The sequence below is a fragment of the Cydia fagiglandana genome, chromosome 27 (assembly GCF_963556715.1).
Source record: "Cydia fagiglandana chromosome 27, ilCydFagi1.1, whole genome shotgun sequence".
Lineage (NCBI taxonomy): Eukaryota > Metazoa > Arthropoda > Insecta > Lepidoptera > Tortricidae > Cydia > Cydia fagiglandana.
Window position 1 is genome coordinate 2,439,898 of NC_085958.1, and position 24,435 is coordinate 2,464,332.

Consider the following 24,435-nt stretch of genomic DNA (forward strand, 5'->3'; position numbering starts at 1 on the left):
AAGTGCAAGTCGGACTCGCGCACGAAGGGTTCCGTACCATAATGCAAAAAAAAACACAAAAAAAGGAAAAAAAAACGGTCACCCATCCAAGTACTGACCACTCCCGACGTTGCTTAACTTTGGTCAAAAATCACGTTTGTTGTATGGGAGCCCCATTTAAATCTTTATTTTATTCTGTTTTTAGTATTTGTTGTTATAGCGGCAACAGAAATACATCATCTGTGAAAATTTCAACTGCTAGCTACCTATCACGGTTCGTGAGATACAGCCTGGTGACAGACGGATGGACGGACGGACGGACAGCGAAGTCTTAGTAATAGGGTCCCGTTTTACCCTTTGGGTACGGAACCCTAAAAACGCTTGTCAAGATGTCGCCGTCGACGGATACGTCTTTGAGGACATCATCATCATCATCACGATTAAATTATCTTTTTTATCAAGAAAAGATAATAATGCCATTTCAGATGTCATTCACATATCGTGCATTTCGCTCGTACTTGTCCGCCAATACCTACTTGGCGCGGGCGAGACGCACGATAACAAAAATATTTTGTTTTTCCTAGCCTATTTGAGTGTACCACTGCTGGGCAAAGGCCTCTCCCCTTAATTTCCACGACTCCCGATTTGGTGTTTCCTCCAGTTGTTCAGGAAGCTGTCCAGGTCATCTCGCCATCTCCGTGGACCTACCGCGTCCACGTCCCTCTACCGGCATCCACTTGGTGGCTAAGCTACCCACCTCTCCGGATGCATGCGGTAGACGTGACCGGCCCAGTCCCATTTGAGCCTAGCGGTTTTCTCGCCTACGGTTTTAGAGCGCAGCGTGGTGTTTCTTAAGAATATGATTCAAATATGGGTCAAACAGATCACTGTGTTACGTCTTTCCTGTAGACATACACAAGAGTTAAGGGCTATAAAGGTTAATTTTCTTATTTAACCCTTATCCACGTAAAAATCATTACTTACATGCCCACAAGCTGTTAACTATTGCCCACAGGAGAGAAAAATGTACAGTTCGCGCGAACACACTAGTTTTCTCTCCTGTGGGCAATAGTTAACAGCTTGTGGGCATGTAAGTAATGATTTTATCATAGTTCTGTAAATAAAAGGAGGACCTTTTTACGTGGATAAGGGTTAAATAAGAAAATTAACCTTTATAGCCCTTAACTCTTGTGTATGTCTACAGGAAAGACGTAACACAGTGATCTATTTTACCCATATCATTCTAATGTCAGGGTAGGTAATACTGTTAATAACTTTGAGCAACACGGAAGGGAGTCGGGATTCGCCATGCATTTGCACAAGATCAACTGTGCATGCACACAACTAGCGCGGTGTATGTTGTGACTCATCCGTACACAATAAAGAGATCGAGTTGTGCAAGATTTGTCTTTGTGTGTGTCATTTTCTATGTATTTGTGTTACATTACCGATTGTATTTTGTATGTAGTGAGTGAGAAGTGCGACTGTGTGCACGTATCCCGTCGCAAAAAATGGCAGAAAGATTTGCTCGGTAAAATATCGCTTGGGCTATTCCGACGTGTCTAACGCCGGTGTTACTAGAAGGCTAATAACTATATCCTAAAGAAAACAGGAAACTTTATCAAATACATAGACAAACTAACTTTGAAATATATTGTTAGCATACGTTATCTAGATATGATGTTAGTAATTAAACTGTTATTGACCTTAGATAACCATGTAGTTCTATCTGGATATATTACTATGTTAATCACTGAAGCTATTTTAGAAATAGAAATGGATTCTTCTTCAACCTAGCATTTTCCCAGCCTAGCGCCAGGGTCCGCTTTCCTGCTCAATCTTCTCCACTTTGCACACTGTTCAAGAGAACACACATTTCACACTGCACACTGCACACTGTTCAGCAGACATGGAAGACCATGTCTGCTGTCATGACGTCCAGCCAGCGCTTTTTAGGCCTACCGAGTGGTCTAGGGCCTTGGACAGTGAGGTTGAGGCATCTATTTTCGATGTAGTCTACCGGAATATGCGGAAGTTCAGAGTTGCGGATATTCGCAACATCCCTGATCCGTAAGCCGATCGTGTCGTGGTCGCCACCGCGTCGTGTAAATCCAACTTAGAACTGTAAAGTCGTTAAGCTTACATTTGGGTGTCGGTGTCGGAGTATTATTTCGACGCCTCTGTTATTATTTGTGTGTGCCGCCTTATCTGATCTTAGTGAGTGGAGTTCTGTGTTCGAAGGTACAGTCGTCGAGAAAATGTTTTGTGGAAAAATCAATTAGACCAAGAAAAGTCTGCAGCGATTTTGATATTTACAAGTGTTATTTACATGTCATTATTTCAAGTTTGACGTTTAAAATGACACTTGCACTGCGTGGGCTAACAAAATTGCTGCAGACGTTTCTCGGTCAGACTCTACCTTTAGTTCGTTTTCTAGCATTAGAAAAAAGGTAAACAATCTTGACATGTCTTTCAATTGAAAAACACGTTTTAAAAATATGTCACGGCAAATATGTAACAAATATGAATCTAATACGATCATTTATACACGGTGTAACATGAGTAAACCGAATAATTTTAACAGCGTATTCCTGATCATATTTAGAGACAAAAATGTCGTATAAACTTTTTTGAAATTCGCCTAGTTTCAGAGATATTATCAATTAAAAAAAAACAAGTTTTTATTGTTACACAGTGTAAAAGGCCTTTTTGATGGTAATGTTGCTGCTATGGGACGTAGTCTAAATATCCTTATTGATAGATGTCAAAAAGTGACAGGTAACACTTTGCAAAAAGTAGGTTCTACGAAAAAAAAATTTTAAAAACAATTTTAAGTGACAAGTTTACCAATAACATTTATTTTGTATGTACAAATACATTAAAAAAATTGAAAAAAAATAAACAAAAAAATTTTTTTTTTGCCGAAATTACCTAAAGTCATATTACATTTTTTACTTCTTTTGACCTCAGAAATGCGTGGTTAAAATTATTCGGTTTCCTCATGTTACACCTTGTATTCTTCTGCTTTCCTCAAGTGGCTTAAGGAGCCATTTGAGGGTAGATTTAGTTTAATTTTATTTAAATACCTAAAGATACAGACAACTATGTACATTTTTTTTGCAATTCATTCCTACTTCCTACCTATGCCACGAGGTAGAAAGAGTCTAATATATTCTAGAATGAAGTAGTAATTTGAAAGCGGCGATTCTCTTTCCAACTGTACTTGTGAAATTCAGTGTGAACAGTGGCGGCGACAGGACGCCCGCAACTAGCTTGCCTACCCACTAATATTGGTCTAGATTTCTACATTCTGTGGTTATAGCCTGTGGTTTCACTGACACATATCAACATCGGCCATCTGAAGAAAGGCCAGGTCAAGAGCACCCTAAACCGGTGAGCGTGTATGAGGAATGTTATGAATGTAAAGGAAGCGAAAGAGGTATGTCAGGATCGTAGCAAGTGGAAATCCGTGGTCTGCCTACCCCTCCGGGAAATAGGCGTGATTATACAGGGTGATTCATGAGACGTGAGCAGGACTAATCCCGCACACTCAGTAACTGATAATTTATCGATCACCGTCGTATTTGGGTGAAACAACCACACTTTTTCCTATTTTTCAACTTTTTGGTGAGGGCAAATTTAATTCTCTACAATCATGGTCACCCTACGAGACCTAATTAATAAATATAAAACCTCATTTACGAAGAAAATAAAATGTCAAACCTGAGTGAGGTACGAGTTTTCAAAAGTAACCAGACCGTGATGACAGCGATGACATTCAATTTGACACAGAATTACGGTAGTTTAGTATTCTAATGTTAGGGTGACCATCCATGTCGTAAATAAATTAATAACTTTTTTTTCAACACGACTAGAAAATTAACGTTAACCACCCTAATACTGATAGGAAACAGTTGCTTATAATTTACGAAATGCGCAGTGTTAGTCCTGCTCACGTCTCCTGAATCATCCTGTATGTATGTATCAACATCGGCATGGCGATAGTCATGTAGGACAATAATTATCGGCATCAAAATGATATTTCGTACATTGGTTCCGAAAAACTCATTAGTACGAGGCGGGATGTGGACCCGCGACCTCCGGATTAAAAATCGCACGCACTTACCGCTAGGCCACCAGCCAGTGTTGCCAACTCGGATTTTGAAAAGATGCTAGACTAATGTCTAGATTATGCCAAAATTATGCCAAAGTTTGTTGAAATACGTATGCTAAAAAAAATGCTAAAATATCACTTGAAAATACACACTTACAACATTTAAAATAATGTGATGTCTAAAAATATTCATTAAAAACACCGTACTTTGTCAATAGAAAAAGGCGCAAAATTCAAATTTTCTATGGGATGATAAATTGGTAACACCTACTTTTATTAAAATTTGCCGCGTTTGTTCACTAACGGAAATGGCTTAACAGACTATAGTTACGATGGTTACGAGTCTGCTATTGTTTGGCAATATATTAAATAAAATATACATTTATACAGATGGGCAAGCAAATCTTGTCAGTAGAAAAAGGCGCGTAATTCAAATTTTCTATGAGACGATATCCCTTCGCGCCTACATTTTTGAAAATTTGCTGCCTTTTTCTACTGACAAGATCTGCTTGACCAAGTATAGTCCGTCGACGTCCATCCGCCCACAAAAGTCAATATTCATATGAAAATATGAACTACATAAGACGATGACGCATATTGTTGTTGCCAAGTTGGTAAAAAATTGGTTTAGACTAAATTATGCTAAAAATTATGCCAGATGCTAAATGGAAAATTTTGGTGCCAAAGCGAGTGAAATTATGCCAGATCTGGCATCAATTATGCCAAGTTGGCAACACTGCCACCAGCGGTATCGTCTTCAGTCGTCCCATTCGTTTTTCGTCAAGTTCATAAATTAGTCCTATTCTGCTTTCGTCACTCATTCTACATTCGTCATGTAACATTCTCCCACCTCTCTCCTCTTCAACTAACCCTAACTACCCCTACTTAGCTAAACCTAGACTTGCCTAAAATACTAAAAATTCCAATAAGAAAATCTAAAAATCTAAAATTCTTTAAAATACCGTAAACCGTAATTACCTGTACTAGTTATTATAAAATAACGCAAATAGTCCAAATAAATTCTAATTAAATAAGTTAATATCTTGAATTGGATCAGTAGATTGGCCAAATGATCGTCTAATGTTTATGTAGAACCCTTCGTCGTAACCGTTAATAGTAACCGAAATCCTTTTCGCATAATAGAAAAGAGTTATAAATAAATAATAATTAATAAATAAATATATCCCTATAAATCCTAATAATGTCAAATAATTATTAAACTTGATCTATGTTAAAGCAAAATATGTCAGAGTTGAAAGAAAGATCATTGCATATTTATAAACAAATAATGTAAGTAAATCTTATTCAAATGAAATCAGAAATACATTGTAATCATTAAGTCAATTTGATGAATAAAAATAAATTATATATTATTTAATTTATCTCCCACCGAGCCTACCGTGACCAGTTACCATGAAAGTAGAAAGTCCTTTTTGTTTGTACTTTATATTTTCCTTTTATGTATTTGCTTACTAACCTAGCTAGCTAAAGGAAAATAATTATATTATCGTCATGGCAAAATATTTAATTTTTTTTCTATTATTGTATGTACAAACTTACTTATCTACAGTCACGGACGGATGGAGTCAGGTCCCTAGACTAAAATATACCTATTTTATTTTATTTTATTTTTAATAGGTATTTCTGAGCACTATGTAATATGTACTTTACCAGATCAATCTTCATTTCAATCATGAATGGGAGGAATAATAAATTCAAAAGGGACAATTTAACCCAACAAAATATTGGTAGTAGAGCAGCAGCAGTATTTGATCCACTCTAATTCTCCAGAACTCTGCAATTTTGTAATACATTTTAGTAATCAATGAAGTAATATTAACCAAACTATAATTGTAGTCATTTTGAATCACACTTTCGGACCAAAATAAACCACGGATCTTGCATCTGCCTCGATCTAGCCTGGATAAATCACTCATTGATATAATTTCAATAATATATATGACCCTGTATTTTTAAGGTCAAGTGTGAAAATCACAGATAATCTGCAGAAAACAGAATGTAATCATCATACAAACTGCTAAGGGACAGGCAAAACAAATATTTCTTTGTAAGCAAATTGATTCTACAATACTACATTATATTGTGGTTATTAACTTTAGTTTTTCCCACAATATATTTCTACCAGTAGCGTTGCAAGGGTACAAATATATACAGTCATGTCATAAGTAAGTCAAGTTTGTCAATAAGTCATAAATAAGTATATGTAATAAAGTCCTAACAATCCCTAACCCCAAACTACATCCTAGCTATCTCTAATCTGAATTTAACCCATAAACCCATAATAATGAACAACAAATGCAATAATATAGCCATAAATGTATCGAAAGGGAACCTAGCTATCTACTGTAAATATGGCTTTGATATATTAAATTTATAAATCTAGATCAATTCTACAAAACCCTAGACCAAACAAATAAAACCTAGTCCTAACAGCTATACTATCCAACTATTCTACCGAAATATTTGCAAACTAGCATCCCGGGATGCACATTTAATTTACTCGCGCAATTACTCGATGTGCAATGAGTAATTCCTATGCTATAGCTAACTAAGACGAGTGGAGACACCTCGTTTTAGACCTAAAAACCCTATTTCTCCGTGTGCTAGCCATACTTTCACACAGTGGATTAGGACAGCGAAAGTAAGGCCGGAAAGGGGTAATATAAAAGTGAATATATAAGTATATAGATACGGGATAATTGGACTAGAACCTGGCTTCTTTAAGAAGTCTAGATGACAACCCAAATCTTCCAGATCCTAGGGGGTGAACCTGTCTTAATAAAAGCAGGAACTGCCAGGCCCCCACCTGGTTTTTATCCAAAACACCGCAAGTTAGTAATCTGCGCTGTAGTTGCCACCGTTAGGTTACCTGCACAACTTACTAACCCCCCAACACTATGTTGGATCGGAACTAGTTCTCTCTACCCCATAAGTATGAACGAAATAACTCACTAAACTAAATTAAAATTAATATATAGAGTATTCCAGCCAAGTTCATTTCAATGCTTAATATAATATCACTAAAATAAACCAAGCCAAAACACTACACATATTAAACACAATTAAAACACAAATTAATTAATTTACACTGGAAACAACTCAAGACTATACAATATTTAAGACTCTATTGATTTATAACTTAGACTTCACTTAGTATATTATTACACACTAGCGCTTGTCTGAGCACAAATCAATAAATAACACAAAAAGAATTAAACCCACTAAAATTAACACAATTTAAATGTACTTCTCTAAAATTATTCAAGTAAAACCCCACAACAAATTACACTATATTATGCTCCAATCCAAACTCTACCAGCATCATGAGAAACTAGCAAAGTTCAGACTAGGACACAACATAGGTAACCTAGATAGACCTAACCTCCTAAACTCGAGAAACACGTCCGACGGTCCGCGGAAGGCGACCAAGAATCCCCTGCATGGGTTATTATGAACCCCTACTATGATCCTGGAACCCCACTTCCTTAAACCTGATTGGTATTCCCAATAACCAATACTGAATTTCATAATTTCGTACAATCCTCTCACTAATTACACCTTATTCCCTAATTAAAATAAGGTCCAAATTGACCTACTTTGGGGTGTGGTTTAAACTATTTATTTTACGCCTATGGGATTGACACTACAGTTTTTTATTCTAACCGCCTTTGTTTTTCTATATGACACATATTGACCCGCTCCGCCCTTTTGTTAATTCTTTATAATATGGTTCAAATTTGCATAGAATATTTTAACCAAAACAAACATTATTCATCCATTTTACGATGACGTTTGAAATCCAAGTCGACACACTTGAAACTTAAGAAACCGAACTGATTTTTAACAGAATTTTATACTACAAAAGCTTTATGACACTGAAATAAAGTTCAAATCATTTTATGAATAAGTATCTTAATATTTTGGTTTACTATTAATCACTAAGCCCTCCAAAACCATATCTAGAATTTCAGACGAAATGGCCTACTTGAGATATGAGAAGAAATATTACCGTGGGACACAATATTGAAATTTAACCGACTTAAAAATAGAACAATACTATGTTCACATATAATGTTAACATGGAAGGAAGCCGCTGACATGTTACAATCGCCTCCCAAAATTTGCTGTAGCTTAAATATATTAACTATATATTTGCGAAAGTAAATTTTCGAAACTAAACAAAACAAGAAAAATAATCGTAATAAAAATAATGCAATTAGAATATAATAAGAACCCTTTTAACATTCTTCCCTTCTGTGTGTGCCTTTTTTTTTTTGTTGCGGCTGTGTGTGGTGTGTGTTTAAACCAAACTAAAGAATGGACATTTCTGAAAGAATAAGTTTCTAAGTTCAGACATGTTAGAAATAAACAATTAAAAAACGCAACCAGTTCAGCTTGCCTCAACAAGAAAATAGAAGTTGTGCTTGTAGGACATTTGTCCTAACCTTCTATCGATCCTAATGATACATACGACGTTTCCGACTTTATGTCTATATTTTAGCGACCAAGAAAGGAACAGACGTATCTCTTTTTAAGACAAGATTGAACCTTTTACTAAGGAGCACACTTTGCCACTCGAGGGATCACTATTCTTTAAAAGATTTAATTCCAACACCGTAACTTATGACTTAAATCTTCAAAAAGCCTTTCCTAGTCGGGCGCATGTTCATCATTAACGGGACGTTAAAATAAAAGATTAAACTAATGCTTAACCTTTCGCTTCTACAATAAAGCGCTAAATAAATAAATTGATTTATAATAATTATTAAAATTCCTAAATAGTACTGACCAATAAAAAAGCACAACTAATCATTAAACTGATTCGAAATGAGCTAAATAATACATATTACAAAAAAAAAAATCTAAGCTCACTTCGCATTATGCTTTTCCATGAAGAAAGCACTATGACGTCACATTAATGATGGGTGTGTGAGTTCTAGTTCTGGTGTTGTGTGTAGTGTAGAGATAACACGGAGGCAGTTTAAAATCTGCAAGTATGCTCTTTTTTTTTTAGCGAGCCTAACCTAACTCCAAACTACCGTGTTACCTCCCTTGTATAGTGTAGTGTTCCAGTCAGAATGTCAAAAGAAACTATTTTGATTTTAGTCTTGCTATTTTCTCAGAGCCATACATACATTTTTTTTTGTTTCACCAAACATTCGTCATATTTATGCTTCAACACTCTCACTTTCACACGTCCCTGAAAATCTAACAAAACTTTCGCTAATAAAAACAATTAAATTTAAAGAAATATTAATGATTATGTAATCCTTTTATGAAAATTTACTGTTAACAAACATACAATCAATACATCTATTACAACAAAAAAAAAAAATCTTTTCCAACTCTATTACCTATTTGAAAATACCAATGCAAAATTATACTACATAGTTTATACCATCTTGTGATAAAAAACTAAACTACATCTACTTACTATAAAATATAACTATGAAGAGCCAAGCAAAATAATAATAAATATATTAAGTTTTGAATTTATTTAAAATTATTTATTTAAAATATTTCTGAAAAGAACCAATGGGATAACCAAATATAAAAATAAATAAACTTTAAACTATATTTAGAAATTACTAAAAATTCAAAACGTAAATAAAGAATAACTAATATGTTTGCAATGTAATATGTAGATAATACATTATTAATATTTCTATTTTAACCTAACCTACTTATTGACCAATATAAAGTACACATTGAAATTTTAGTATTTATGTTTATTTTAGTCTATATTTATTAATTCACATGTAATTAGATCAAAATGCAAAACCAAGTTACCTAAACCAAAACTTGTCAATCACTGCAAAAATCGACCCTATTAATATGTGTCATAAGCTACAACAAATTACCTGTTTGCTTAAAAGTCATGGAAATAAAACTATTTAAGTCAAACGCAAAATTGTGGCTTATAGAAAAATATTTTACTGTATTATTTACCTACTCATAATAATTCTGAGTATATACATGAATATATAAATTATGTAACCTGAAAAATTCAAGTCTCAAAGTAATTGAACGTATAAATACAATGTAACCCGATTCTTATATAGGTACCGTAAAACAGTTAAACTTCAAAATACTTATTGTCATTTTATATTTTAATTTATTCGATATCAATTATAGATCAGAAATTATAATACTATTAACAACCTATGGTTACACATAAGAACAATAATAACAAAAGTTATTAGCCACTTCAATAAACATCAGATACAATAAAATAACTTAATCCCGACCGAGTAACTCACGCATTCCTATACCTACTCAAAGATTTCGAAAATAAATAGATAGATTCATTCATATAATGCCGAGCGAATATGCACCACAAAGTATTGTGCACTAACTCTATTTGCGTACCAATGTTCTAGCTTATTTCGTTATGTTAGTAAAGCCCATTTGTATGAAATACCTAGTCTATAAGTCAATATACCTATCCTACGAACTTGTCTAAAAAGTTTGTTTAATAACGCAGTGTTAACAAGATTGAAAGTAACATCCTATTATATTAGTGAAATATATAATTAATGTTCAATTATGTATATAAGGAATTAATTAATATACCTTGATGAATTAGACTGTTATCATAACCAAATGTAGTGAATCTATTAAAATAATGTTAACCTAAAGCACTAAGCATAAAACCAACCTATAAATATGTAAATTATAAAATTTATTTGAATTCATACCAAACGCTATTCCTTACATGATAAAAAAATAAAAACATTCAAATTTTAACTTTGAGCGACAAAGCACACTCCTATCATATAGCACTCAAGTGGTTGGCACAACACTTTTTGTAATTTCTTCGAATGACTTAAACTTTAAACTCAACTTTCAGTCAAGTGGCCGGCGCGACGTGTTTTTGTTAACAGTCTAACTATTCTCGATAACTTTTAAGAATGTCTCGAGTGACGCCGATAACAAATTAACCGTACACAAACAGAGTTAAAATAATGTATTAACTTTAACTTTGGTCTCCTAATAAGTAAAAATTAACTGTATGATAGGTAAGTAAACTAGTAATACTTCTGAATGACTAACAGCAGTATAATTTTTAAAGCTTTAATAATACTACGCATTAATGAAAATGTACTAATAGTGTATGTATGTTTATGATTTATAGAAACAGAAATACGAGATACAAAGTTAATAAATGCAACAAAATGAACTTATCCCTGAATAATAATCTCCCTAGTTGTACAATTTTGATAGGTAATTAATAATATTATGTATAGTATATGACCGAATTTTAACAGTTATTAACTTTTATTTATGAAAACAAATAAAATGATAAAATGATGACGTTTAAAAATTTGCTACAAAAACAGGTAATTCATATTATCTACGTATGTTCAATCGTGATACTATCGTAATAAAATGTACCCGTATTTTCTTTTCAACTTTTATTAACCGACTGAAATTATAAAGATGTCAATATTGTCCTAATTAAACTGTTACATTGACCACATATGCCGAAAACTACAAAACTCAACTAGCCTTACCAGTTGGCAATGTTTGTGTTGTGTTAAGTATACTAAAATAATACGTATTAAAACGTTTTCTTATTGTAGCTATCCCTATTATAAGCTACAGCATCTAGGAGTCGAACCCAGATTTTATTTATTGTAATTACACAACCGACTTCAACACAAACTTAGACATTTATGTCATATAAACGAACGTAAAATGTATTGTGAAATTAGTTTTATTACAGATTGATGAACTATTATTACACAAACTAAAGCTAAACTTAACATGGTATCATTATACGCTTAGTGAACCTTTTATGTTTAATTTATATAAGACGAAATAATATATAAATATATAGACTTGTGTCTATAATTTCTAAAATCTACACTGTACAACTCTATAAGTTCAAATCAAAATCTAAAAACAACAAAATTACAATTTTAGACCATGTTAAGCATAACTACGTACGCCTCCCCATGTATACAACTTTAATAATTTAAGCTAACCAGTATGAAATTACATTAAGAACATTACTATGTACGCCTCCCCATGTATACACTTTAATAATTTAAGCACTTTACTGCACTAACAATTATTTAATTATTACAAAATATATATTTTTTTAACTCAAGTATTTAATCGCGTAACTAACATGTAAAAGCCATGACTAAATTGGCATACGCATAAAAATTGTACTAAACATAAAAATCATAAAACCGTTCTTAATTCACTCAATAACTCTATTCCATAATATGCTATCCATTTTCACGACAACAATTGTGTTGTTATAATCAACCGTTTACACTAATCAACTATAACAACAACTTTGATCCAAAACAAGACATGTAACTCAAAATGAAAATTAGTGACGTTAATCAAAATAATAAAAACCAAATTAAATAGACTCGCGGCACAATTACAGGAAAATTTGAATTATTATAAAATATACATAATAAAGTAAACTTTATCCTGGACTCAGGCAACAATTTTAATAAATATACGAATTATTATAAAATAATAAACTTAATCCTGGTCATGCGAACCAATAGTACAAAAATATGAATAATTATAAAATATATATTATAATAATTTTATCCTGGTCACTACGGCACCAATTGATTGTACAAAAATATGAATTATAACAAAATATATATTATTAATCCTGGTCACGGCACCAATTGTAACATTCTCCCACCTCTCTCCTCTTCAACTAACCCTAACTACCCCTACTTAGCTAAACCTAGACTTGCCTAAAATACTAAAAATTCCAATAAGAAAATCTAAAAATCTAAAATTCTTTAAAATACCGTAAACCGTAATTACCTGTACTAGTTATTATAAAATAACGCAAATAGTCCAAATAAATTCTAATTAAATAAGTTAATATCTTGAATTGGATCAGTAGATTGGCCAAATGATCGTCTAATGTTTATGTAGAACCCTTCGTCGTAACCGTTAATAGTAACCGAAATCCTTTTCGCATAATAGAAAAGAGTTATAAATAAATAATAATTAATAAATAAATATATCCCTATAAATCCTAATAATGTCAAATAATTATTAAACTTGATCTATGTTAAAGCAAAATATGTCAGAGTTGAAAGAAAGATCATTGCATATTTATAAACAAATAATGTAAGTAAATCTTATTCAAATGAAATCAGAAATACATTGTAATCATTAAGTCAATTTGATGAATAAAAATAAATTATATATTATTTAATTTATCTCCCACCGAGCCTACCGTGACCAGTTACCATGAAAGTAGAAAGTCCTTTTTGTTTGTACTTTATATTTTCCTTTTATGTATTTGCTTACTAACCTAGCTAGCTAAAGGAAAATAATTATATTATCGTCATGGCAAAATATTTAATTTTTTTTCTATTATTGTATGTACAAACTTACTTATCTACAGTCACGGACGGATGGAGTCAGGTCCCTAGACTAAAATATACCTATTTTATTTTATTTTATTTTTAATAGGTATTTCTGAGCACTATGTAATATGTACTTTACCAGATCAATCTTCATTTCAATCATGAATGGGAGGAATAATAAATTCAAAAGGGACAATTTAACCCAACAAAATATTGGTAGTAGAGCAGCAGCAGTATTTGATCCACTCTAATTCTCCAGAACTCTGCAATTTTGTAATACATTTTAGTAATCAATGAAGTAATATTAACCAAACTATAATTGTAGTCATTTTGAATCACACTTTCGGACCAAAATAAACCACGGATCTTGCATCTGCCTCGATCTAGCCTGGATAAATCACTCATTGATATAATTTCAATAATATATATGACCCTGTATTTTTAAGGTCAAGTGTGAAAATCACAGATAATCTGCAGAAAACAGAATGTAATCATCATACAAACTGCTAAGGGACAGGCAAAACAAATATTTCTTTGTAAGCAAATTGATTCTACAATACTACATTATATTGTGGTTATTAACTTTAGTTTTTCCCACAATATATTTCTACCAGTAGCGTTGCAAGGGTACAAATATATACAGTCATGTCATAAGTAAGTCAAGTTTGTCAATAAGTCATAAATAAGTATATGTAATAAAGTCCTAACAATCCCTAACCCCAAACTACATCCTAGCTATCTCTAATCTGAATTTAACCCATAAACCCATAATAATGAACAACAAATGCAATAATATAGCCATAAATGTATCGAAAGGGAACCTAGCTATCTACTGTAAATATGGCTTTGATATATTAAATTTATAAATCTAGATCAATTCTACAAAACCCTAGACCAAACAAATAAAACCTAGTCCTAACAGCTATACTATCCAACTATTCTACCGAAATATTTGCAAACTAGCATCCCGGGATGCACATTTAATTTACTCGCGCAATTACTCGATGTGCAATGAGTAATTCCTATGCTATAGCTAACTAAGACGAGTGGAGACACCTCGTTTTAGACCTAAAAACCCTATTTCTCCGTGTGCTAGCCATACTTTCACACAGTGGATTAGGACAGCGAAAGTAAGGCCGGAAAGGGGTAATATAAAAGTGAATATATAAGTATATAGATACGGGATAATTGGACTAGAACCTGGCTTCTTTAAGAAGTCTAGATGACAACCCAAATCTTCCAGATCCTAGGGGGTGAACCTGTCTTAATAAAAGCAGGAACTGCCAGGCCCCCACCTGGTTTTTATCCAAAACACCGCAAGTTAGTAATCTGCGCTGTAGTTGCCACCGTTAGGTTACCTGCACAACTTACTAACCCCCCAACACTATGTTGGATCGGAACTAGTTCTCTCTACCCCATAAGTATGAACGAAATAACTCACTAAACTAAATTAAAATTAATATATAGAGTATTCCAGCCAAGTTCATTTCAATGCTTAATATAATATCACTAAAATAAACCAAGCCAAAACACTACACATATTAAACACAATTAAAACACAAATTAATTAATTTACACTGGAAACAACTCAAGACTATACAATATTTAAGACTCTATTGATTTATAACTTAGACTTCACTTAGTATATTATTACACACTAGCGCTTGTCTGAGCACAAATCAATAAATAACACAAAAAGAATTAAACCCACTAAAATTAACACAATTTAAATGTACTTCTCTAAAATTATTCAAGTAAAACCCCACAACAAATTACACTATATTATGCTCCAATCCAAACTCTACCAGCATCATGAGAAACTAGCAAAGTTCAGACTAGGACACAACATAGGTAACCTAGATAGACCTAACCTCCTAAACTCGAGAAACACGTCCGACGGTCCGCGGAAGGCGACCAAGAATCCCCTGCATGGGTTATTATGAACCCCTACTATGATCCTGGAACCCCACTTCCTTAAACCTGATTGGTATTCCCAATAACCAATACTGAATTTCATAATTTCGTACAATCCTCTCACTAATTACACCTTATTCCCTAATTAAAATAAGGTCCAAATTGACCTACTTTGGGGTGTGGTTTAAACTATTTATTTTACGCCTATGGGATTGACACTACAGTTTTTTATTCTAACCGCCTTTGTTTTTCTATATGACACATATTGACCCGCTCCGCCCTTTTGTTAATTCTTTATAATATGGTTCAAATTTGCATAGAATATTTTAACCAAAACAAACATTATTCATCCATTTTACGATGACGTTTGAAATCCAAGTCGACACACTTGAAACTTAAGAAACCGAACTGATTTTTAACAGAATTTTATACTACAAAAGCTTTATGACACTGAAATAAAGTTCAAATCATTTTATGAATAAGTATCTTAATATTTTGGTTTACTATTAATCACTAAGCCCTCCAAAACCATATCTAGAATTTCAGACGAAATGGCCTACTTGAGATATGAGAAGAAATATTACCGTGGGACACAATATTGAAATTTAACCGACTTAAAAATAGAACAATACTATGTTCACATATAATGTTAACATGGAAGGAAGCCGCTGACATGTTACAGTCACAATCGTCACTGGCTTTCAATGTAGAATGAGTGACGAAAGCAGAATAGGACTAATTTAAGAACTTGACGAAAAACTAATGGGACGTCCCAAGACGATACCCCACCAGCGTTCTCTGTGAAAATACGATGGAAAATAATTATGTACTAGAGACGCACCAATAACGCGTCTGCAGCGGATTTAATAGCCCACGCAGTGTAAGTGTTATTTACGTCATAGTTTCATAGAAGTTTGACGTTTAAAATGACACTTGCACTGCGTGGGCTATCAACATTGCTGCAGACTTTTTACGGTCTGACTATATACACATCTGTAGCACAGGTGTGACAGGTGTCTGTTTGTTTATTTGTTTGTTCCACTCCGTCATCTGACTCATGCAGTGGAATGCATTCTAATTTATACAATTTAAAACCCTAAGTCTAGTGGGTAAAGGTCAAAGTTGCCTGTTTTTGTGACTGTTTGTTGTTGATAAAACAGGCCGCGTAGCCAAGATGCCGATCGCTTACGCTCCGTAGCGATCGAAACGCAACTGTCACTGTCGCACTAATATGGAAGTGTGATAGAGAGACATAATGGTTTTCGTTGTCGAAGCGATAGCGATTGTAACCTCGGCTAGGCCGGCAGGTGTCTAATTCACTGTTGGTCAGATACACGACACCCTAGTAGCATTTTCGTTGGGGCCCACGGTGCCAACGGTAGGGAAAACGTTGGGATGAGGTTCGTTCCGTAGCCAACATTAAAATTTGTATTAGCCCACCATCGCATTTATCAACATTGACTGTGGCACTGATGCCCAACAACGGGCCTATGTGTACTTTGGTACCGTTGGCTAACTTATTTATAAATTTTATAATCCACGAAACTTGACGTGAACATTTACGTAACATATACCTATATGTAGATAGATTTATGTCTGGTACTAATTTTACAAGCTTTTATTTAGTTTCACCTGTCCCGTTGTCTGTCGGTCTGTAATCATATCTTGCAAGTTAAATTTGATCCACTTCCCGGTTTCCGATTGAGCTGAAATTTTGCATGCATGTATAAATCGGATGACAATGCAATATTATGGCACCATCGAGTTGATCTGATGATGGAGACAGGAGGTGGCCATAGGAACTCTGTGATGAAACAACGCAACATAATTGTGTTAGGGGTTTTTAGAATTGTCTCGATGATTATTAGTTGTCTGTCGTAAGAAAAGCACAGTCAGCGATAAAAGCTTGTACCAAAATTTTTTGCCAAAAACTTATTTGTTGCTAAAATGACAATACACACAAAGAAGAAAAGACAGAGAGAGAGCGAGTAACAGTTTTGTATTACTCGCTCTAAATAAACTTACATACATACTTACATATAATCACGCCTATTTCCCGGAGGGGTAGGCAGAGACCACGGATTTCCAGTTGCTACGATCTTGACATACCTCTTTCGCTTCCTTCACATTCATAACATTCCTCATGCATACACGCTCGCCGGTGTAGGATGCTCTTGACCTGGCCTTTCTTCAGGATTTCCCCAATCTGATCAGAGAAAGTCCGCCGAGGTCTACCCCTTCCAACTCCCACTTCCACTTCTCCTTCATACACTCTCTTTGTCAGCCTTCTTTCACTCATTCTTTCCACATGTCCAAACCATCTCAACATACCTTTCTCAATTTTTGTCACTACATCTACATTCAGTCCACACTTTTCCCTTATCACACTGTTCCTAATTCTATCGTGCAATCTCACACCACACACACTTCTCAACGCTCTCATTTCCACTGCAGTCACTTGGCTCTGATGCCTCTTCTTGTTTAAATAAACTAAATAAAATGGTTACTGAGTGGGACCCACGGAACGTGTAACTAGAGTTCAGGCAAACTGAAAAGGAGATGGTGGGACGACGTGGACGTATTCTACCCCAAATGGTGGGAAAATGTCGATGATAGGATAGGTCGAGTGGAAAAAAAACCGGGCAAGTGCGAGTCGGACTCGCGCACGAAGGCGGAACCCTTCCTTTCCTTATGTGTACCATAATGCAAAAAAAAAAACGGAAAAAAGTGCAAAAAAACACGGTCACCCATCCAAGTACTGACCACTCCCGACGTTGCTTAAATTTGGTCTTTATTTTATTCTGTTTTTAGTATTTGTTGTTATAGCGGCAACAGAAATACATCATCTGTGAAAATTTCAACTGTCTAGCTATCACGGTTCGTGAGATACAGCCTGGTGACAGACAGACGGACGGACGGACGGACGGACAGTGGGGTCTTAGTAATAGGGTCCCGTTTTACCCTTTAGGTAAGGAACCCTAAAAAAAGAAAACCAGAGACAAAATGTTTTCAAACTAAATAGGAAGCAAGGAAGTCTTGCATTACAGCGTGCGACTTTGCCAACTTAAAACCCAGACGTTAGAATACGAGCTGCGAAGAAAATCAATAGAGTATAATACTGTATTTATAATAAATTATTTTATACCATGCATGAAATAAAGCACCAGATAATTTTTAGAAAAACACAGATAGGAGTTATTTTTAAACACTTCTATTTAATAAATCGGATAGAAATATAAAAAGTAGGTGAGTTGACCGTGACGTCACGATGTAATGTTTCATATAAATTCCATATTAACAAGTCGTTTTGATGAACTCCTCAGTTTAAACTCAAAAAACTTGACGTTGGCAAAGTGACCTGGCAGCAAAAGCCAATCTCACAAAAAATCGTTTTGACAGTACTAAAAAAGTAACATTTGACTATGTCGGAAGCCGGTGTTGCTCGAAGATTTGACTAGTAGGAAAATACAATATTCATCAAGATTATTTATTTTTCATGAGACATTTGGTATATTTTGATCTCTGTTTGAATTATTGCCAAGCTTCGAAAGATATATATACAGTAGATTTTTATTGTTTTTAGCAAAAACAATACTTCAAAGCTAGCACACAATACTTACAGCTCACTGTACTTTTTTTAGATTTTTTTGTGTTATTTCTACTCAGAATCACGACTATCACGAGATTCACGAGCTCATTCGATTCTAATGATAGAGATTATTAATAAAATGTACCTTAGACTTATTCTTATTCTTAGTTTTGGGAGAGTGGGAACATTAATTGTGTCGCTTAACTTCAAACTCGGGTAAATCCATTCGACCCTATCAGCAAATATCTATCCTATTACCTTTACTTAATACCAAAATCGCATAATCTAACAGATGGATTTACCCGAGTTTGAAGTTAAGCGACTCAATTGCATGTAAAAATACACAAGTAAGTATGTATAACGGGTTAGCACCTATTGACTAGCACGCACGATCAGCCAGTTTTTGAGTTTACCGCGAACATACATACAAAGAGACAGACGCGGCGGGAACTTTGTTTTATATATTACTAGCTTTAGCTAACAGGCTCTTCATTAATTTTCTCATTTCCACCCCCCTTTTCACCCTCTTTAGGGATGACTTCTGACATAAAACTATCCTATGTCCTTCCTCGGGACTTAAACTATCTCTATGGCAAATTTAAACTGGATCCGTCCAGCGGTTTAGGCGTGAAGAGGTAACAGACAGACAGACACACTTTCGCATTTATAATATTAAATAATATATATAATTATTTGTGTCGCTTAACTTCAAAATCGGGTAAATCCATTCGACCCTCTCAGCAAATATCTACCCTATTACCTTTTCTTAGTACCAAAATCGCATAATCTGACGGATGGTTTTACCCGAGTTTGAAGTTAAGCGACTCATTTATATATTAAAAATAAGTATGGATTATAAGGTGTAGTGGTCATTGCCAATATTGTTTTCTAAAAATGGCGGTTGCGACCTTTTATTATAAAGAAAGAAGCGTCTGCACGCGCCAAGAATAAATCGCATCTTTAGTATTTTATATCTATCTTTATCTTAACATTTCCAATATAACTTGATCCCTTACTCTGTGACAACTGTACGTAATCATGGCTCAAGTTTATACTGGTTATTTGGTGGGCAAGAATAGCTCTGCACGTACATGTTTGAGTGAATGACCTTCTTAGAGAATCCGGAATTGTTATATAATATTATGTTTGTAAACATATTATTTATGTTTTCTACAGAAATATGTTACTAACCGACCGAGTGTATCGAATTAACAAGAATTTTCTAGGTATTGTATATACCTAAGGTGCATTCAATGAACTTTTAAGTATTATATACTTATAATATTTCACGAAAACGTACGAACTAACGTATAGAACCGGCACAAAGAACCAGTATTTTACGCCATGAGTTGTTGTTGTTTTGACATCAAACCATAGAAGCGGAGCGTGAATCTCGCGACCTAAAACGCGTAAGCGCCATGAATTTTACGGCGCTTACGACATTTTGGGCGCGTGGTACAGATTGCGACAATTTCGTTGGCTTTTCTCCATCTATAGTAGGTAATAAAAACTCAATTAGTGCATTGGAGTAACTTGGAAAGCGGGATATCTTAGAAATTTGCAAATATTAATATCTATGAACCACAAGCACAATACTAAAAACAGAATATGTAGGTATACAGAATAAATATTTAAGTGGGGCTCCCATACAACAAACATGATTTTTTGCCGTTTTTACGTAATGGTACAGAATCTTTCGTTTATTATATTTTTCATCACACTTGCTCGGAAAAGATTCATTTACACGTAGGGCTTGCGGGCGGGAAATTGAAATTTTCGCCCTAGGGCGGAAAAAATCTTTTCCGAGCAAGTGTGATGAAAAACACTTATTTACACGTAGGGCTTGCGGGCGGGAAATTGAAATTTTCGCCCTAGGGCGGAAAAGTGTTTTATACAGAAGTTTGTTTTTATTAATTCTCCTTTTTCCTTACAAGTGTGATGAAAAACATTGTGTGTGCCACGGGCGGTAAAGAAATTCCGAACTCGTGAACATTTTAAGCCCTCGCTTCGCGTCGGGCTTAAAATTGACACTCGTTCGTAATTTCTTATTTCCCGCCCTTAATACACAATGTACTATTTATTACGTTTATTATATAATTAACAGTAGGTACATTTATTCGTACGTGTTAAAGAAACCACAGGCTAAAATAACAGAAAGGAAAAGTCTAGAATCTGCCAGTGCACGATAGTATTAAGATACCAAATCTTTTGATCTACGATGGGTGAGGACATAGAGCTGGACAGCATTGGCACCATCACAAGCATACATTCGTACGTATATAGAAATAGCGCCCCATTTTCAATACAAAATAAGTTTTTGGCAAAAATTTCATTTTTGGTACAAGCTTTTATCGCTGACTGTACTTTTCTTACGACAGACATACTCATCGAGACAACTCTAAAAACCCCTAACACAATTAGGTTGCGTTGTTTCATTACAGAGTTCCTATGGCCACCTCCTGTCTCCATCATCAGATCAGCTCGATGGTACCATAATATTGCGTTGTCATCCGATTTATAATTGCAAAATTTCAGCTCAATCGGAAACCGGGAAGTGGATCAAATTTAACTTGCAAGATTTTATTGATTTTATTACACACAGACAGACATACAGACAACGGTCAGGTGAAACTAAATAAAAGCTTGTAATGAACCCAACTACTTAGGGTTACTTACTCACTTATTTACTTGGTTGGCGCGGTGACCCAAAATGAGTCTTGGCCACACAAGAGTACGCCACTTTGCTCGGCCCAGAGCGGTATCCCGCCAGCTTTCGCCGACGCCGAGCTCACGGAGATCTGCCTCCAGTTTATCTGCCCAACGGTATATAACCTCTAGCCGCCCATACGTCAAACCTTGCCAAGCAAAATGAACTTTTATTTGGTCAATCCAAAGTTCATATTAGAATGGAACAGTAGACCTTTTTATAGGTCTCTGGACGGCTAGAGGTTAGGACCAAAATACCAACTAGGGTTAGACCAAGAAAAGTCTGCAGCGATTTTGATAGCCCGCGCAGTGCAAGTGTTATTTATACGTCATAATTTCATAGAAGTTTGACGTTTAAAATGACACTTGCACTGCGTGGGCTTTCAAAAACGCTGCAGACTTCTTGTTCTAACTCTATCACTATTACAAAAAGGTTTTAGAAGGACTTTCCATAAATTAAGTATCTAAATCTTTGACATTTTTACGACATTCTTTGTAATAATTATGTCAAAACATGTTGTATACAGTTAAATTTTTGTGTTATTTCTTTTCATAATCTTTTTGTTTTAACATTTTAGATGTAGGTATATTTTTTACTATTCACACAAGTACCATTATAACAAATAGACATGAATTAATGATACAAAATTATACACAAACGCTATGATATGAGTACAAAACAGCGCAATAAGTAACCAGCAGTGTTCTATATTTCTACAATGTAGTAAAAATGAAACTAAATTCTAGTGCCGAAAAGACCCTTAAAGGTTAGGGAAAGTGCTTAAATGCGAAAAAATCGTGTGACCAATAGCTTGATGTGTCTACAGAATGTGTGTCTGTGTCAGGTGCCATGTCGGGTTTAAAGCGAGTAAAAGTGCAGGGTTCCACTGGTTCCAGAGAACGCGAACCCGAGATGACGAGACGCCAGTAGGTATAGTTTGTAGATTTCTAACAGGCCCCGACGGCTAATCCTTTGTCTATTGTTAATAACTTAATGAACAAGTATGGAATATTTGAAAGTTACAATCTTTTAAATTAAGTATGCATACGAACAAAGTCCTAAAGTAATAAAATTTGTAGTGCCATTAAAATCGAGTGACCAAACATAACTAGATGTACATAATGTGAGTGAGATGTTATTCTTAAAGCGAGTAAAAGTTGACACGGAGCCAGAGGGCCGTGTTGCCTCTCTATCGTACTTGTAAATTAGTACGTAATAGCGACAGGGAGGCAACACGTCAAACGTGGTTCCCGGTAGGCCCCCTGTATTCGCTCGTTCATGGCACGCTATTATATCTAGTATAATATTGATCATCTAGAAAACTATTGACATTCTTACGAGTTATGTTGTTGAAATCACAATTATTTTTAAGTTTGTATTATTATTTTAAAGCTTATTTAATGTTTTGTGTTTAATTAATTATGATCTAATAAATATTTTACGTACTATTATATTGTATCGTGACATATTTTAACATTTCTCGTCTAATTTTAGTGGTTTTAAATTGTTATTACACATAGATTATCTAGTAAACCGTTGACATTTTTTTAATGTTTATATATTATTTTATTGTAACTTTAATCCAATCTAAGAATATTTGAAATTAAAAAATATTTCTCAAACTTACGACATAATTATGCTTTAAATAAAAAATCTAGTGCCAAAAAAGACAATTTAAAAGCAGCTACAGTGTAAAAATCCCAAAATATCAGACGATAAAAATACAAACACTATGTTATTGCAATGTCGTTCTTGAAGCGAGTAAAAGTGCGGGGTGCCAGAGAGCGAGAACCCGAGCTGACGAGGAGCCTATACTCGCTCGTGTCTCAAGACCTGTAATTATAGTATTAAAGAACATAGATTATCTAGCAAACCGTTGACATTTATACTAGTTTAATGTTGTATTTGAGTAAAAATATATTGTTTGTAATTAACAAGTAAGAATATTATAAAGTTACAAACATATTTTTAAATTAAGTATGATTACAGAGTGCAACATAGTCCCGAAGTAATAAAATTTTAGTGCCAAAAAACAGTTAAAAAAGTCCCTAGAGTGCAAAAAAATCGAGTGATCACTGACCAATCATAACTAGATGTACATAATGCGAGGGAGATGTCGTTTTTGAAGCGAGTAAAAGTGCGGGGTTCCAGAGAGCGAGAACCCGAGCTGACGAGGAGCCAGTACTCGCTCGTGTCTCAGGACCTGACCGCGGGCGCGCTGCAGCTGTGGCTCGGGCTACCCGAGGAGGTGAAGTACGACCCGGCGCTAGCGGCCTTCAGGCAGTTCTACGAAAAGGAGACTGGTAAGTTTTTTTAAGTTTTTTTTTACCCTAAAACATACAGTCGGTATAAGGTAAGGCGCTTAGAAACGTCTGTACAAAGATATCAGTTAATTTTACCCTAAAATATACAGTCGCGATAAATAAGGTAAGAAACGTCGGAACAAAGCTTCCAGTTTATTTTATTGTAAAATATACAGTCGCTATAAATAAGGTAAGACACGTCGGAACAAAGCTTCCAGTTTATTTTACCCTAAAATATACAGTCGCTATAAATAAGGTAAGAAACGTCGGAACAAAGCTTCCAGTATATTTTACCCTTAAATATACAGTCGCTATAAATAAGGTAAGAAACGTCGGAACAAAGCTTCCAGTTTATTGTACCCTAAAATATACAGTCGCTATAAATAAGGTAAGAAACGTCGGAACAAAGCTTCCAGTTTATTTTACCCTAAAATATACAGTCACTATAA

General features: G+C 34.5%; 1 protein-coding gene across 2 annotated transcripts in view; it reads left to right on the top strand.

Annotated features, from left to right (window-relative positions):
- LOC134677971 (P protein-like) overlaps positions 1 to 24,435 on the top strand; it is a 67,818-nt gene that overhangs the window by 10,495 nt on the left and 32,888 nt on the right. The window contains exon 2 of one of the 2 annotated variants that reach the window (XM_063536402.1): positions 23,673 to 23,986. In XM_063536402.1, coding sequence (XP_063392472.1) covers positions 23,797 to 23,986 — 190 coding nt within the window. In that variant the 5' untranslated portion in view covers positions 23,673 to 23,796. Of the gene's footprint in view, positions 1 to 23,431; positions 23,987 to 24,435 lie in introns of those variants that run through there. The other variant, XM_063536401.1, reaches the window with a different exon arrangement.